Source organism: Tachysurus vachellii, chromosome 6 (assembly GCF_030014155.1).
Source record: "Tachysurus vachellii isolate PV-2020 chromosome 6, HZAU_Pvac_v1, whole genome shotgun sequence".
NCBI classification, from domain to species: domain Eukaryota; kingdom Metazoa; phylum Chordata; class Actinopteri; order Siluriformes; family Bagridae; genus Tachysurus; species Tachysurus vachellii.
The window spans coordinates 21,629,947-21,648,697 of record NC_083465.1 but is presented as its reverse complement, the minus strand read 5'-3'; the positions used below and the strand labels follow the sequence as shown (position 1 = coordinate 21,648,697).

General features: G+C 37.6%; 1 protein-coding gene across 2 annotated transcripts in view; it reads left to right on the top strand.

Moving 5' to 3' along the window:
• Nucleotides 1–18,751, top strand: part of prim2 (DNA primase subunit 2) — a 66,452-nt gene that overhangs the window by 8,104 nt on the left and 39,597 nt on the right. For both annotated transcript variants that reach the window (XM_060872887.1, XM_060872888.1), the window contains one exon: nucleotides 18,423–18,490. In XM_060872887.1, the coding sequence (XP_060728870.1) occupies nucleotides 18,423–18,490 (68 nt within the window). The remainder of the gene's footprint in view (nucleotides 1–18,422; nucleotides 18,491–18,751) is intronic.

Below are 18,751 nucleotides of genomic sequence, written 5' to 3'. Positions count from 1 at the left end.
ATTTTATTTATTTCCTTGTTCTTCTTCCAAACATCAAATCAGACCGTCGGTCAGAATTTACACGAGCCAGTCGGTCGACTAATAAATGTGTATCTTGTACTCCTTTGAATTGGTGCTATTCAGTGAAATTCTGTCACTCCTAATGAGCCAACGGTCTTTAATGGCTAACCGTGACTTCAAGCACTAACGTAAAATGCAACTTGTCATGACAGACACGTCTGTATATCAGGTTTGGATTGAGATGCTCTGAAGGGTGAAAATCTATTGTCACCTGATATGAGGGTCACCACCTCCAGCTTCTCCGTTGTACTCAGCCTGCTGAATGAAACAATTTGATATGAGGCTGTGGACCTTCATGTGTCAGCTTCAGCAAACAGACACCAGAATCAGCTGTATAGAAGTAGAAAATGTAATATAACGTTCCTTTCCTTTCGGGTGATTGAGCTGTTGAACGCTTTATGAGGCGGTAATTATTCTCTCGCTCTTTTGTTTTTTAGATAAACAACGATTGTTTTATTTATTCAAAACTTATGATGTCTTGTAATGATTATTATTCTGCATGCATCAATATAATTTATTTCAGACTGGCTATGAGTTCATGTATTGGTACTCCTAAGTTTCACTGAAACGAGTAACCTACTCTGTATTAAACGATCAAGGGCATCACGGATTATTTGATGTGACTCTGTTTTAAGTCAGATGCCGTTGTTGAATTCCACATGTTTAGTTTGATATGTAAGATGTTCTGAGAGAGATCATGAAGGCTGACCTAAGTGAGAAGAGCACTATCACTGAGAATGGATGTTGAAAACAAGTACAAGGTATTGTGAATCGCGTCTTGACTCACAAGCGGTATTTCGGCGCAACCAAGACGACCCCCATGGCTCCGTGCTCTGAAGTGCTTTTTTTCCCCACATGCTACAGTTTCTCTGCATACCTGCTTCACTTCACTGCTCTATTTGTGCATATACATTGGTTTAGGAAAACTATCCATTTATGACTTGGTCTTGAACAATGATGAATCTGTAGCTCATTGTGTTTGTGACCCCAGTGAAATGAGGTCACGTTTCAGCTCGAGCTTGGCTTTTGTCTTTGTTTTATCTCCATATGTTCGAGTGTAAGACACAAGTCGTTCCACACTAACCTTGGCAACCATGTCTTCATGGAGCTCACTTTGCGCACTGTTGGTATTGTCCTGTTGGCTCATGTTTGGGCCTCTTAATTCCAGTGAATGGAAATCTTAATGTACAACACACACAGGCGCTTTATACAGTTGTGTGCTTTCAATTTTGTGGCAGCAGTTTGAGGAAGAGCCCAATATGTACTTTTGGCAATATATGAGCCTTATAAAAATGACAGTGCTGCTCGGCCGGTGCGCGTAAATGTCACTGGTGGTAGGAATCAGACCAGGAACTGTGTGCTGGAAATGCAGCATTGAACTTAAACGTTAAATGTTAAACCCCATTTTGTCTAAAGATGCACACCAAAAAGAAGACATTTTTACTTTTTCTAGTTTTTAAACACTAATAATCTTGGAAAATTATATCTGACATTGTTTTCGATCAGTGGATCAAAATCTGTGTCCCTTTAGAGATTATGCTGTGAATAAGGTGCGTGTTAGAATTTAGAGACGCATAAAAATTCACACCGAGTTGGTTGTGTGTCCTTGATAAATATACAGGATATCTGACATGTGGATGCACTTTTACCTGCTCAAGCTGAGCACAGCAGCTTACACTGAAAGTCCACTTCCATCAAATTGCTGTTAAATCTCACTCCTGTGAAAGTCACTGCGGATAAAGTGGTTCAGTCAGCAAATATCGGATATCCCGTGAAAAGGTTACCTGATGTAGTGGAGCTGTCATTAGACAGAACTATAATCTAAAGCTGCGCATTGTTTTGAATTCTTTATCCGACTGAGTTATTTTGTTTCCTTGTTGTAATGATGTTAACGTTATTTGTTTTAGTGCCTTTTTAAACTTTATTTGGCTGCCGCGTGATATTGATCCGTGTTGACGAACACGTTTTAGAAACACTCCAGGGGTGATATTTATGGACGTAGGACATTATAAATAAATCCCATGACGTTGCATAGTTGTTTTTTTTTTTTTTTTTTTTTAAAAACAGTGGTCACCTTGAGTATAAGAATTTGGCTCTTAAAGTAAATTCTCTAATGGCACGGGCTCTTGCTGTTTTGGCAGAGATGATTAATATGTTAGAGAAATACGCTGAGCCTACAGGACGTGAAGGATGTCCATTAGGGATGCCTACCCAGGTGAATCCAGGTGAAGGCTGTGCTCCCTAATTGCTTTCATCTGTTATATCCACTTTGGTAAGTGAAGATGAAGGATAGCGCGCAGGCTTAAGAAGCGGTTTTAAGGATGGAGACATTGAATTGTGTATGACCTAGAACAGTCTCGAGAAAGATTTAAGTGCCTTTGAACAGCGAATGATGGGTGTCATGCATGCTGCCTTGTGCGCTGAACATTAAAAAGCCAAACGCTTTGTTGCTATTTTAGACACGGTGTGTTGGCCGTATCTCACGCTACACCACACATGATGATGAGCTTACAGAAGGTCAAAGGTCAGGGCTGACACGAATTGTCCAGACCCGTACACAGCATAATAGAGTCAATTGACTGTCGAATGGGGCTAGAGGGCAATAATACAAAAGCGTCTGTAATGATTTTGTCCGCTACAGTACAGGCCTGACATGCGTATGGCTTTTGATAGACATGGATTTGAAGATGAGACTGAACTGAGATCTCTTAAACCTAAGTAAAGACTTGTTGGCTATTTACTAGAGATTCTTAAACCACTTTATTACTGTAGGATGTCCACTGCTAGTTAAACAGTGGTCATTTTCCTGGAAATCCTGGAAAATTAATGACAAATGTTCCAGTCCTGGAAAACACATGGAAAATGAGAGAAAACATAAACTGTCCTGGAAAATTATTATTTTTAAATGTTCTTGATCATTTAAAGAACAGTTTACAACTCTGGTCGAAACGATTAACGCTAGTAACAGAAAGCTCTCTGTTCAGGGACGCTGAGTTTTGACGTTTTTTTTGTTATGCTGTTTAATATCGCTGTGACGGATGACGCTGTCTTGTGTTGGAGGTTTCAGGTGCTAGGAATGGTTTAAGTGCTCGAATGTTTTCAGCAAATGGTGACGTGTAAGCAGGTTATATTAGCCTTGTTAATCTGAATATCATGTGCAAGGGGAATGCACAGCAATCTAAAGCATGCATGATGGCATTGGCCTGAGAAAGGAAAGGGTATTAATATGTGCAGTCTTTTTATTTTATAAATGTTGAAATTTCATTCAGTTTTATGAGCGATATAGGAAGTCAAAATTAGATATTCTACTGTCGCGATGCACAGCGAATCAAACATTGAACAATTATTTGCATGCTCAAAGTGCAGCACAGACTAGTGTTTTAAACATAAGGCGAAGGCCGGTAACATATAATACTTTTTCTTATATAAACTTAAAAACACGTTTGCAAATGTGATATTGATTTTTGCACCAGTTCACTAAACAAGAAGTTAAGTGACTTCCTTTCTATCCTTCACTAACCATAGTAGTTCCAAACAAAGCCGGAGCAGAACGTTTTTAGCAACATACAATACAGTGGCGTTTCTTTGAATATGCATTTATTAACGAATCGTTTGTGAAAGTGAGTCAATGACACATTTATAAATACAGAGAGAGAAAGCATGACTTCACCTTACTGTCAAAATCAAATGCCTATCGAAAAAGTGTCACAGAGAAAAGTGAGGAGTTTGAAGCTCTAGAACAAAGTTTGGCAAACCTGCAAGAGAGTTTGAAGCAACTACACTGAAAAGTTCAAAAGGATACTGTTCATTGGAGCTTAATGCAGTGAATGTTTTGGACAGACAATTAAATGTTGTTTATTCCATTTGGGAATGCTTCTGCAGTTATTTTTCATAATGCCGTTTTTTTTTTTTGAGAATGCAGTTATGGGAAGAGGGAAGGGAAAGTTTAACAAGAAGGGCCTTGGCAGTTGTTATAATGTGTTCATTATAATAAAGTGAAGAGTTTAACTTCAGAAGCTCTGTGTGTGTGTGTATCTGGTGTTTTTCTAATTTTATAAAGTAATAGCCATAAAGTTGTTTTTAAGACTTCTTAGAGAAGTCTTAAAAGAGAGAAGAACATATCTCTCAGTCTTCTGAGAGAAGAACATATTACTTTAGGCCGTGAATCTGTGATCCTTGTCTTTTTTTCCTAAATTTGAAATGTCCTGGAAAATGAACTCTGAAAAAGAGTGGGAACCCTGGTCTGTCTGTCTGTCTGTCTGTCTGTCTGTCTCTCTGTTTGTCTCTCTGTCTGTCGAAGAAAGCTTAAGAGGAACCAATCATTTAAAAAAATATTTCTTTCTTTTACTACCTAATATTTAGGTGTGTTGGTGTTTAATACATTGTGAATAAGAGGTCTAAATTGATATGATAAGAGGTCTAAATCTGTCCGTTAGTCCGTCCATCCATCCATGCAAACATTTCCCTCTACAATTTTTATTTCTAGCGATCTGATTTGTGGTCACTGGTCACCACAAAAAGCTGCTGGTTTTGTAGCTTCAGCAAATATTATTCGTTGTACGTGTGACTATTGAGCTATCCTGGTGTGAAGCATGAAATTGTGACGAGCATACAGCAATTTCAGTGGCACTAAACGACTGTCTCTTGGCTTTGCTTAAAAAGAGCTAGTGCTAAGTAAAATATTGAAAGAGTATATCATCTCCTTCAGCTTCCTTTGTGCTGAAAGAATGTGTTACTATATTTTTCATGAACATGATGCAAGAGACCTGAAGTTGCTGAACAGCGTGCACATGTTGGTAATTGGTGTGACGACTGCTTGACCTTACTGCTTTGTTGTCTCCATGTTCATTCTGCTTCTTTTTTTTTTTTAAAGTAATGAGGAAATATCTAGTTTTAATGTTTAGGAGCTATGTGGCTTGTAAACTTTCAAATGCTGGTGGAAAGTAACAGCTTTAAACACACACTTTTTTCCTTCCCATCTGATTAAAAATGGCAGATAAAACTAAGTGATCTGTGGGGAGAAAAATTCATAAATCACATCCTCACCAGGCCAAAAGAACTGTGTAACTACAGAACAACATGTGATGTGGAGAAAGTAATCTACACCTTTGTTCCACAAACAAGAAATTTCACAAAGCGTGAAGAACATGCAGTAAATGACATGACTTTACATTTCTGGCATTTAACAGACACCGTTATCCAGAGTGACTTACATCTTTTTTTCTTTTAATTTATGGAACTGGCGTTAAGGGCCTTGCACAGGGGCCCAGAATTGGCAGCTTGGTGGACCTGGGATTTTAAATTAAGACGTACTGATGAGTAGTCCAACACCTTAAATACTAGGCTACCATATCCCTACCTGACTGACATAAATATATTACGTTACCAATCTGCACCTGGATCAAATTCAATGTCAAGAAGTTTGAAGTGTTTTAGCTTTATTTCTGAATTATTTATTAACATGCTCTTAAACTTTGTCTTATGATCTGTGAATTCATCATTTTCTCTGTGATATTTTGTACCATTGTTGGACGACACAATTTTTTTTTTAGAGGTAGGGTCCAAAAAAAAATAAAAATAAAATATATATATATATTGCATTAGAATATCTTAAAATAAACCAAGAAATTATATGGAATAAGCTTTATAATGGATAATCAAAATGTGTGCAGTAGACGGATAAGGATGATTTTTTTTTTTTAACCAAAAATGCTTTGAAACAACTTGCAAACACAATGTTAATGGTAATAGTAATTAAAATGTGATTAATTAGCCATTTCTTAAAATGCCTTCTTATGCGATCTTGTTCCCTTTTGCACTCGTACTATATTATCCACGGCCAAAGTTCAATTCCAGTACTCAAAAATACAAATACCGAGGATGCATTAAATTACTCAGGGGGAACCCTCTAGAAGTCCCAGATGGTGGATAATAGAAGCCTGACCTATAAATCTTAAGTTTTAACATCTTTATAACGACAATAATCAATACAAGCATGTATAAAGAATGATTGTAATACATGATTTAGATGTTGGTGAAAGTCCTTTCTGTTAAACCATGCCAGCTTCCATTCTGTAGTAAAGGACGACTAAGCTTTGTAGGATTCGTTTTGGGTTAATGTGAGATCAGAGCTACAAACCATGAGCTTACGACATTAAAACACGTTTTATTAACATTCGGTTAATCAGCCATTTAATAGCAAACCTATTAAGAAGCTGAAAAGGCACCGAAGAGCCAATTTTATCTCGCGTTCAGCCGTCCTGTCTCACTGCTAGAAATGTATTTGGACGGTCCATTGTTCAACTGGTGATGATAGCAGCACATCTCAATTCTCCCAACATGCATTCTGTCTTCCTGTCCGTTCTTCATAGATAACCTGACAAGACCAGTAATGAGAATGCAAGTCTGTTCTTTACGTTCTTACATTTGAGAAAAAGATATTTTTTTTTCTTTTCATTGTTGTCAGGTACAAGTCTGAATCTTCAATAAAAAAAAAAAAAACATTTGAAGGTTAATGAGGTTCCTTTTGCAGCACCAATTTCCTTTTTCCACTCCGGAGAAAGGTGTCTCTTGGACTCCAGCATGTGTCCTTTGCTTTTTTGTACAAAGTTAAAAGTAAACAAACAACAACAAAAAAAAACCCCGCATGGATTTTACTGATTCAGCCTGCGCTATTGAAGCAACATCAAATTCATGGAACTCTTCCTGTCTGTTTCTTACCCTGTAAGTATTAAATTGCAGATTTATTTAGTTTGGTATTTGATTGAATCGAGACAAGTTAAGGAATTGTAGTGAAACACGGCAAAGCCATCACTTTTTCAACCAGCCATTTCCATCCCATAGTTATCACTTTAATTCCCTGCCTCTCTTTCTCGCTCTCTAATAAAACCCCTGAGCTAATAAAGCTCTTGCATATTTTACAGCTATAATTATTGAAGGTATGTAGATGTGTTAAAAGCTTCAGTGTTCTTCAGAACATTGTCACAGCACTAAAAGATAAAGCCTGTTAATGTTTAAACATCATCATCATTGCAGCAGCTCTTGGGAAGCTGTTACCGTGCATCATTATCTGTCTCATTCTCTCTTCCTTTATTGGTTACATTTCTACACTAGTAATAATTACTGACTACTGTTCAGTCTCAAAGGTTACATACCCAGCGATGGTTAACAGAGTCACGTACATTTCAGACGTCGTTCATGGATAATGTAGCATCATCGAACTGTAAAACCTGATGGACGCTGTGAGATTGTGCATTAACACCAAACTGATACATGTTGCATGGATGAGATGATTGTTGTATAAGTGATATTCAGAGGTCGTAATAAGATGCACAATATTCTTTCACAATAGTGAGTTCAGGCTCAGACTAAACTTAAATTTATCCAACCCCATGAGCTGCTTTGCCCTGCTGACCTCAGACCAGAAAATCTTGGAGGTGTTTTCAAAACCTCACTGAAGGTGTCTAGAACGTCTTTTTTGCTTTTAATCCAAATGATAGAGGAGAACAATGGAAAAGTGGTCTGGAGAACCATGAAAAAAAGTAATTTATACGATAACACTGTGACTCCACTCAATGCCTCTGGCACGTTTGCACCATCTGGATGGCGTTTAAACACTCTGAAGAGCGTACACAGAGTACACGGCGCGTATGGACGACTGACCTGAGTGAATAATGCTGCATCGGAACGGTCATTAAAAAACGAACGTAAAATGCCACGACAAAGATGCCATTCCTGGGAAAACCGCTTCAGTTCACTGTCTTAATTAATTAAAGAAATGAGCCATGGCCTAAAGATTTTTGGCCGTCAGTGTTTAACTTGTTTTAACAGTTTGTGTTTTCGTAAAAACTAAAACAAGATGAAAGCAGAAAGTATATTTTCATGCAAAAGGGAAGAAATAAAACATGGCTCCTCCCTGCAGGTCCACTTCAACACCCCTTCATCCCAATCCAGATTGCACTCATCACTTTCCACATAGTTAACCAAATTAAATGATTGTTACTGCTACTGTAACAATCCTATGAAGGCTTTTGTTCTGTGTAAGTCATGGATTTTAATTTGCCATCTGACCTCTTACAGGCTTGAACTCATTCCCAGAACACACTGCATATGTTTTTTTTTCTTGTACATTGTAATTGCTTTGAACTGCTGCACATTTACATCAAATGACATTTTGCTTTGAGCACCGTCGCAGATATTGAGCACAGTAACATCTTTGGTGCTGTAAAAGGTTAAAGTTATTTGTTTGTTTGATGAATAGGCCTCTCTGTTTTAGTTATATATAGGCTGTGGGTTTGCTTGACAAACCCGAAGATTTCACAACATCGGCGAAGCCCAATTATACAGCACTTCCTCCAGGCTTCCATTAATAGAAAATGCTTGTTTATACACACTTCGCCTAGTTTAGTAACACGTGTATACCTGGTTAACTGGACTCTTGAAGACCGGGTGATGTTTAGCTGCCTTCTGTGAGCTTGTGTTCACAGGAACCCCCAGATTACTGTTGTGACAGGAGTGGAACCTGATGTGCTCTTCTGTTTTTGGAGACAAGACTTTTCAAGGTTTGACGTGTGCATATTGAGATGCTTTTTCTGCTCGCTTCTGCTCTATAAAGAGTGCTCATTTAAGTTCCTGTTAGGTTCAAGCACTTTGGCCTCTGACTTCTATCATCACAATGGAGTTGCCACAATCAGACCTGCTATTTACTGCGACCCCCCCCCCCCACACACACACACACACATCTGTATAAACTCTGTAGTGAGTAGTGACTTGTGTGAAAATCACAGAAATACTCAAACCAGCTCATCTACTAAGAACCATACCATGATTTTAAGTCACTGAGATCACACTTTTTCCCCATTCTGATGACAGTCTGATTGGATTATTGCATAAATGTGCAGATCTGCAGTATTCAGGAGTCTCCCATTATGGCTACCAGATTATGGTCTGTTTAGCTGTGTGTTTTTGTTTGTTTGTTTTTTTCCTTCATAAAAGTTTTCAATTTTACTGCAGTGCTCAGTCCCGAATGACACCCTATACTCCTGCTACTGTTTATAAAATACTTTGCTTGATGAGGACTGTTCTGTAATATGAGGTACTTGTAGTAGGGACATTTATTTATTTTGAAATTTCTAGTTAGAACATCAGTCAGAGGAATGGCCTGGTCTTATAAATCAGGCAATAAAATGAAGCTTACATCTAATTTATTTTGATTGAGCGAGAAATAACAACACATGAATAAATTGACAAGCTATAATTTAGACTATTTACAATTTGCTTGTTTTTGTTAAGGCAACTGTGCAGAATTTTGCACTTTGTTGGAGTAATAGAAAACTGTCAATCAGCAACATAGATATTTAAAAGAAGAAACATACACACACACACACACACACACACACAACCAAAAAACAAGCTTTGACCATGGACAGAGATGAGAAAAGAAAATTGCCTTCCTAAATTCAAAGGCTTTTTGACATGACAAGCAGACAAGCATTTTTTTTTTCGATGCCAAACTAATTTGTGGTTGGCAACGATATTTAAAGCTGGTATGTTTGAATACTAAATAACTGACCATTTGGGGAAAGTGCTAAATTGTTTGTTTCTTTAAACGGAAGGTGCGGTCAAGTTTTTCCGGTGTGGATCAGATGCGAACACTTGGCATACTGAGCTGCCAGGCTTTAACGACAACACAGCGGTTCTGCTGCTTGGCCTGGAACTCCAGAGCAATTGCACCAAATGACATTTTGCAACACTGCTAACAAGACGGTCAATGTTTTCAGTTAGTCAGCTTGTGAAGGGCTTGATGTGAGCAGCGGGATGATTTTGGATGTACTGTAGGAAGGATCATTTTCAGCCCCCCACCCCCAAAAAATGTAATTTCATCCCTAATTTCTGACACACAAGTGTGTGTTATTTAGTGTCCCAAATCACATGTACTAGTACAGGGGGAAAAATCTACCAAATGGTTGTGCTGAAATTAAAGCTGAAACTATATCTACTGTAATGTGTAATTTTGATTGCGGGAAGCGCAGTGATGTATAGTTAAGGAATACCTTATCCTTACTAAGTTTATAAAAATAAAAAAAATAAAAAAAGAAGAAATGTACATAATGCTGCCAGCATGATTCATATCTTTTCCAATAGTCTTCATGATGTACACATGTGAACTACGTAAACCTGCCTCATTTAAGTTTAAGCTCAGTGACTTGCCTCAAACTCCCATTGGCTTTCTCAAAATGTTTTAAGCTTTTAAATATTTTGTTCTTTGCTTTGAATACTACAAGTTTAACAAGAAGTGGTTTCTCTATCACTGTACAAAGCATATGATGTGCGTTGTGTAAACTGTAGTTAAAAACATTTGTTCTTTTGTTTGCTGTTGTCTTTTTTTTCCTTCGATTTCTCAACTCACCAAATAATCAGTTGTTATTTAAACTTCGCAATTGTGTGCTGTATTTACGCAGTCGTGGTCGTTGACGCCACCGATATGCAAATTAGAGCCAGGGTTTAGAGATGTAAAGTGTGAAACCTCAGATTATGAATAGCCTTTTCCAATTGCACCAAATGACATTTTGCAACACTGCTAACAAGACGGTCAATGTTTTCAGTTAGTCAGCTTGTGAAGGGCTTGATGTGAGCAGCGGGATGATTTTGGATGTACTGTAGGAAGGATCATTTTCAGCCCCCCACCCCCAAAAAATGTAATTTCATCCCTAATTTCTGACACACAAGTGTGTGTTATTTAGTGTCCCAAATCACATGTACTAGTACAGGGGGAAAAATCTACCAAATGGTTGTGCTGAAATTAAAGCTGAAACTATATCTACTGTAATGTGTAATTTTGATTGCGGGAAGCGCAGTGATGTATAGTTAAGGAATACCTTATCCTTACTAAGTTTATAAAAATAAAAAAAATAAAAAAAGAAGAAATGTACATAATGCTGCCAGCATGATTCATATCTTTTCCAATAGTCTTCATGATGTACACATGTGAACTACGTAAACCTGCCTCATTTAAGTTTAAGCTCAGTGACTTGCCTCAAACTCCCATTGGCTTTCTCAAAATGTTTTAAGCTTTTAAATATTTTGTTCTTTGCTTTGAATACTACAAGTTTAACAAGAAGTGGTTTCTCTATCACTGTACAAAGCATATGATGTGCGTTGTGTAAACTGTAGTTAAAAACATTTGTTCTTTTGTTTGCTGTTGTCTTTTTTTTCCTTCGATTTCTCAACTCACCAAATAATCAGTTGTTATTTAAACTTCGCAATTGTGTGCTGTATTTACGCAGTCGTGGTCGTTGACGCCACCGATATGCAAATTAGAGCCAGGGTTTAGAGATGTAAAGTGTGAAACCTCAGATTATGAATAGCCAGGATTAATTGTTAGTATGAGCAGTGTGTGAACCCTGAAACAAGATTCTGTATAACAAAGTGTCCAGTTAACCTCTCACTCCATTATATCATGAGGAGTTCATGTTGTTGTGGATTAAACTAAACACTTATAACACTAATGCTTCAGGGTCTTCATGTAATCGTTACCATAGTGAAAATATAAGCTCGTAGAGTACAACAAACCTTTTGCTGACGTGTTGTGGGTGCGTCATTGTCTGATTCATGTTCATCCTCCTGGTTGCGTTTCCATATCTGTATTGGACAGATAGCCCGTCGTGGTCCTGAGACTTAATCTGGTCAGATCAATTTCTGTATTACTGATTGCTTATCAACACTGTGCTGTCTCGGTCAACAAAAGAAAGATGACATTGCTGCTTGTTTTCATACCGTGATAATCCCATGCTCAATACGACCTATCGTTACAGAGGATTAGCAAAGCAGCGGCAGATGTTGTTCCTAACTGCAGCTGCCTATCCGTCTATGGATCTGATCAATAAGTTACCAATAAATCTTGATGCATCTAAAACTTTGGGAAGAATCTGAGAAAACATGTCTGAATAAGTGATTATTGTTAAAAGCAAAACATTGGAGACTTCTCAGCTTTTAAAGGAAGCCATGTAGAGAACCATGTGATTAGTTATTATGACCTTGCTTTAGGTGGAAGCTTCAAACACAAGAACAACTTTTCAGGCTTACTTTTTATGGTTTATGTTTACTTTGGACATATTTGATTTATCAGTCATCTGGAAATATATGAAGGTGTAGGTGTGAATTTAGGCCTTCACCACTCTAAAATCCAGATCTATAATTTTATCATTTTTGTAGCATTTGAATGGTTGATTGTCAGTAACACATCCTCTATAGTTAGACAGTGATATCGTAGGTCTGATGTTCCATCTGCTCTTCAAGTCAAATTGTAAACTGTTCCGCGATTTCACGCACAATAACTGCTTCAGTTTGTTTCTCTTTATAAACTTTCGGCTGTCAGCTAGTTGGTGCTGTTTACTTTGTAAGGCTATACAATACAAAGAAATTTAGTCGGACAGCGACAAGGGCATTTAAACATAAAATGAAGAAGAAATGTAAATTAAGAAGTTAAAAAAAAAGAGAAGGATTAAGAATAAACGTGCTAAACAATCCTTTTTGTTGTTTGGACGGTGGTACGGTACGGCTTCCAACAACCCTATGAAAACATACAGGGTACCTGTTATGGATTTAATCTAGCCATTATTTTCCCTTTAGTTTTTAGTGTAAATAGTTGATCAATGCTAATGGTGCAATCATTTATCATTGTATTAGCTATTCATTTTGATGTTACCACATTAATGACTAGAAAAGGTGTCGTACGTTAAGATTTTTTTTAAATGTATTTTTACATGTACATGTTTTTCTCCATTTTTGACCCATTTCTTCTTCTTCCTAGTTTTGCACCTAACTTTTTTGTCAAAAAAAAAAAAACTGACTTTTTTCTTTTTTCATTGATGCCAACAGTTAATGGTCATGAACTGTTCAGACATCTGGCTAATGGTAAAATTTCATCATCCGCTCTGTCGCTTGATGTCATTCACTCGTCTCTCATTTTCCCCAGAGGACGACCATCCTCTTAGAGACCTGCATTACTTCCCAGTTGGTGTACATGTTAACAAGCTACATCTTTGGGACCCAGTGCTCCTTAGAGAAATGTGCTTGCTTCCAGTGAACCACACTAATGCCAATTAGCTGGAGTAGCTTCTCGGTGTAGCGCACGCTCCCCTGGCAGGATGTCGATGGACAGCTTGAGAGTTCAGGTTCCTGACGAGTACCACTCTCTAGAATGGCTTATGCTGCACTGCACTTGAATCACCATCTGGCCGGGAGCACTCATTAGCGTTTTCACTTTTTGGATATATATTCTACTGTTTGCTGTCGCCAGCTCTTAAATGAGCGATGGCTGCTTTGGCAGGGTTTTTATTTAATGAGCCGCGTTTCCAAATGCTGTATTTCTAACCAGTTTGCCAATATCTCAAAGCTTAAGGGAATTTTTTTAATTATTTTTTTTTAATAGCAGACAACATTCAACAGAAATCAGGTCTTTTTTCAGAATGTATAAAAAACAGTTTTTACCAAATGAAAAGTGTTTGACGTGGTCTATTGATTGTTATGAAACTCCTTTAGAGTAGTGAGGGTGAGGGCATGTAGTTCTCGCTGTATCCTAATGGAGGAGCTGTCTCTTCATAGTCTAGCCTTTTTTTCCCCCCTCAAATTCATCTCTTCTTTGAAATGATTTCACAAAACTAAGCTGCTTACCAATTAGAAAAGCAAATCTCACAAATATCTCGACTTGATTTTGTTCCTGCACTTTGACGTCCCAGTTTCCGAGTGACACGTTTATCAAGTTCTAAAAAGCCAAATGCACAAGTAAGGGTCTGAATCCTAAGTACCTACCATAAGACAGTGTTAACATATTAAGATGCTTTTCCTATTTGTGATTAATTGCCCAACTAAAGACAATAGAGATTGTTTAATTAAGAGTAAAAGAAAGTGCAGAGGAAAGAATGCGGTCGTTTCTTCTCCCGACATTGATCAGTTTCCGCTTGAAAATGGAAGCTTTTGTCCTCTTTACTTTCCATGAGATCTGCCAGACAAAAGAGTTCATGATGCTGAAAAACAGCCTGATGACAATCTATTAATCCATACACCCATGATGAAGCCTAGTCTTCTTTTTCACAAATCTTTTATCTTTGATGCTTTGTTTTAACCCCTCAGAGAAACACTTCTAGCAGATAAGTGTGTGTGTGTGTGTGTGTGTGTGTGTGTAAAGGAGTCTTATTGTTTCCTGTTTGAATTACTTTGGATGGTGAAACACAAAAATAATTAAGTATGTCATTAAAGTATCAAGTATTTAAATGTGTACTTTTAAGATTTTATACAACTTTGTCAAAGAGTTTGTTCTGTTTGCGTCCGGGAGGTTGTTTTGAACGCACTGTGTAAGGGCTGATCACATTTTTACTGTCATAAAAGTGTTACGTTAAAGCAGATTTCGTACAAAACACTTTTAAGATAAAGTGTTCTGGTGCTCTGTGTTGTGCCAAAATTTTAGATTCAATTGGAAGCAATTAATCATCGACTGTCAACATTTATCTTCACAACAAGAAGTGAAATCTGGAAGTAGAATTTAAGTAATGCTGTCATGATGTATAATATATATATATATCAGGAATGGACAAGTCAGTAGTCTGAATGTCTGAGTCAATCAATTCCGTTTTATTTGTGTATCAGTTTTTTCAATGGACGTTGTCGCAAAACTGCTTTACAGGACTAGTCAGCCAACGTCCTCTTCCATTCACATGTTTGGACCATGATTACAGCTATCGTGGAAACTAACGACGTGTGGCTTCACCGTTAGTGGTTTAAAAGAAGAATCCTGTACTTGCGATTTCACCAATTCAGGTAGTTTTCACAAAAAAACAAAAACAAAAAAAAAACGTTTTAAATCTCATGTCAAATTTTGACAAACAACTGCGGCAAAATCAAACGCTATTGGCCTCAAAAATCACACAAATCCGTAGAGGGACTTTAGAAAGCCATGAAACACTGCATACTCCAGCTTGTAGACGTACTAATAAAGCTACCAACCAGAATTACTTAATACGTGCGGTGCGAGATGAGAAGGCTACCGCTCTTAGAGCTGTAAATGTTCAACACAAATGTTTGTATATGACAGACAGATGAGGTTTTGGAAGATGAAGAACGACAGACCGGCTGCAGATGAACACGAAGAGTAGAGGAATAAAAGAAACATGGAGTCTATGTGAATCAGTTGAAAGCGATGCAGACAGCTTTGTGGAGAAAGCAGAGAATACAGCAGGGAGTTTGATGGCACAACTAATAACTCAATCAGATTCACTGACAACATGCGCTGAGAAGGAAAGCAAGAAGTGTTGCTGAAGCCGGATAAGAGCTACAGTACGTCGGACGAGGTCGAAGCGTGTTTGTAGGTGTTCTGTTTCCACCAGTGGAAATACTGGCAAGGAGTGAGAAATAGGATTATTATTCTTATTTTCTGTTTCCTTATATTAACTTTAGATTTTTCCCTGTAAATCAGCTGGATTAATTCAGTTGATCATGTCAGTAGTGGAAGTGATGTTTACGTCGATCAGGTGGTTTAGTATCGTTCTGGATTTTACACAGTAGGAAATATGGAATGCCATGTTGAATTCAGGAAAAATTCTCTGTACTTCAGCCGTCTCTCTGGAGTCCTGCGCTCTCTGCTGCACTTTTCTCTCTCTGACTCCTATTTCTTACCAATTATCTGGATCACCAACATGGCAGCAGTGAAGTAATGATTCTGCGTCCCTCTGGACTATTAGCGAGGCGTTACGGAGAGAGAGAGAGAGAGAGAGAGAGTGAGAGTGTGTGTGTGTGTGTGTTTTTTGCCCCTCTTGGCTTCTCTCTGCTGTCTGTCGGGCCATCAGGAGACCTTGCATGAGAATGTACTCTGCTTCCATTTGGCTGAATGTCTGTGACTCATAGTGTTTCCTTCGAGCTTTGTGTGTTGTCTGGATTTTTCTTTTTCTGAATGCCACAAAACAAAACCTGGTTAACAAACTATACTGAACCGAGTGTGTTTCAGTCTATTGCTGCTATTCACCGCTTTCCACGGCCTTTTGTTTAGCATTGAACGTGATGGTTATATAATATGAAAGAAACTAAAAAAACAAGTCATATATTCCACAGCAGATCGATAACAAATCCAAAGATTGATTTGTATCCATTTATTTATTTTGTGGAACATCCATGATCTGGGTTAGTTCTTGCTCTAAGCTGCATTATGCAACTAGAGCCTTTCTTCAGAGTAGTAAGACCGAGAGATGTTTACCGTTTCAAAACCCATACTGTACAATATAACGCTTCACAATCATTAGAGACAAAGTATTAAAACAGATTACAGAAATTTCTTCATGCTCTGAATATTAAATAGTTTTTAAACACGTCAGAATATTGACGTTTGTTATGTTTCAGCAGAGACAACGTTATTATTGTGTTTATAATAATAATAATAATTATTATATTAATAATAGTATTTATGCATTTCTTTTTCTGGTCGAACTTCCACTTTTGAAAGACAGTGAGGACTTTTATAGCAATATGTCCATGTAATATACTGTATACTATTAGTGCCAGTTCTAGGAGAGGAACGAGAAGGAACATAAATAAAAACAAGTGTAAAGTGGACAAATTATGCTATAAATAAATAAATAAATAAAACAATCGTCTTGTGTTCTGTGTTTGTATCCAATGAACCAAAAACAGTTGTGAACTGTTTCAGTGCAGGAAAATCATTATTAATACATTCCCATGAGCTTTTACTAAATAGTTGGTTGCTGCTGTAATCTGTACATTTACTGTTAGCACACGTCTGTTTATTTAGTGTAAATTCAGCTTTGCAGATGATTGTAAAGGTTTGTTAGCTGGTGTGTGTGTCTTACTGTGTGTGTGTTTGTGCAGAATTTGTTTCTGTACTGCATGCCTTGTTGAACCGGTGCATAGAAATAGAAGCTAATTCATTTGGATGAACTGTTTTTATGATCTTGAGATCCCATGTTTGTTGGAGTGGAAATGTTGCTGCAAACCAACACGTCTCTTAATCGCCGACTGTGTCCTGCTTCGGTTAGCAGACGCACTGCATCTTCAGAGCTTATGTATGTTATATTTACGAGCTGAGCGTAGTGTTGTGTGTGTGACGATTCATGTCTGTTCAGTTCTGTTGCTCTTTTTAACGAGACGTGCGATATGAGAAGAAACAGCAGGATGGAAGTTGATCAATGTACCGTAACAGCTTGTTTCTAACGGTTTCATTCTTTCTTTTACTCAGCTTACACACAGTTTTATAAGCAGATACTTTTATTCATATATAGTTGCATTTAATGTTGTGGAAAATCAGTGAAAGTTAGTTGCGTTTATTGCTTATGTCATATGCAGACTCTGAATTTCTCCCCCCCCCTCTGTCTCTCTCTCTCTCTCTCTCTCTCTCTCTCTCTCTCTCTCTCTCTCTCTCTCACACACACACACAACACACACACTTAATTAGGCAAAAATAAAAATACAGCTGGCCATGTTATGAAGAAACTGAAAAGTATTGTCACAGAAATCTTCATCTCATCGACAACCTTTTTTTTAGTTAAATAATGGCATTTTTATAATGAATTTATTAATATTTAATTAACTAGAGCACCTGCCATACAAATCCCTTGGTAAATGGCTACTGTAGAAATGATGAATGTGACCTTGCAGGTGACAATAGTGTCATCAGATTTGAGTATTCCCCCACACAGTAGTATACAGCTGCTTCCAGATGTTGTAGTACTGTTGTTATTATTAGTAGTAGTGATACTGTAAACAGTTCATTGTCATTCCGCAGATATTGGACATGATTTATTTTAGTTTCTGGTAAATATACGTTTTTATGCGGTTTAAGTATTTAGATTCATGTTCATTTTTTTATGCACTACTTTCTTGCTTATAATAACGGTAAAGCTCATAAGTCTGGGCTTTTTTTTTCCGACTAGGAAAAAAAAAACAATACAAGGAAACCCCCTCCTCAGCTCTAATAGACTTGGGGCTCAGGTATCCTCAGCTCCTGAGTTCAGTAAGTGATGTTAAGTCAACATGGCTTCTCACAGCATGAACAATAAATCCAGTGGCAAGTTTGCATTAGGTTAGTCAACATACAGACATATTCACAGTTAAATATATATTATGCTGATTCTAGAGATGACTTTTTTGAGGAAGGAAATACTGGCACTAACAATAGACTCATTACAAGTTCCATCATCCATATTCCAAGTAAACAACAACTTGTAAGTCGTTTTATTTGACTGTAGTAATGTATTAGTAATGTATTTCCCTCGTTTTTCTTTTGGCAGCACAAAACCCACTGATCGTAAAGATGACCTTAACGTTTGACCCTTTCGTACTGTGTTGTGTTTTCGCAGCTGACAGCGCGCTCTTTACCAGCCGTGCAGTCTGACGAGCGACTCCAGCCTCTGCTTAACCACCTCAGGTAATTGGGATCATCAGATATTTCTCAGCGCTTCTGATTTACAGCTCTGCTATTTATCATCACTGTTTTGTTATCGCTGGTGCAATTCACTGAGTCTCATGTCTTCTCAGACACATCTCCTCTTCTGAGCCGAATCGTGTGACGAGAAGCTTTTAAAATAAACGACGTTGTAAAATGTCGTCTTCCTTCGATAAGAATCTGTGTTTTTGTTCATCTTTTTTTCCAGTACTGGCTGGTTGCCATGGTACTGGGTGTTACTAC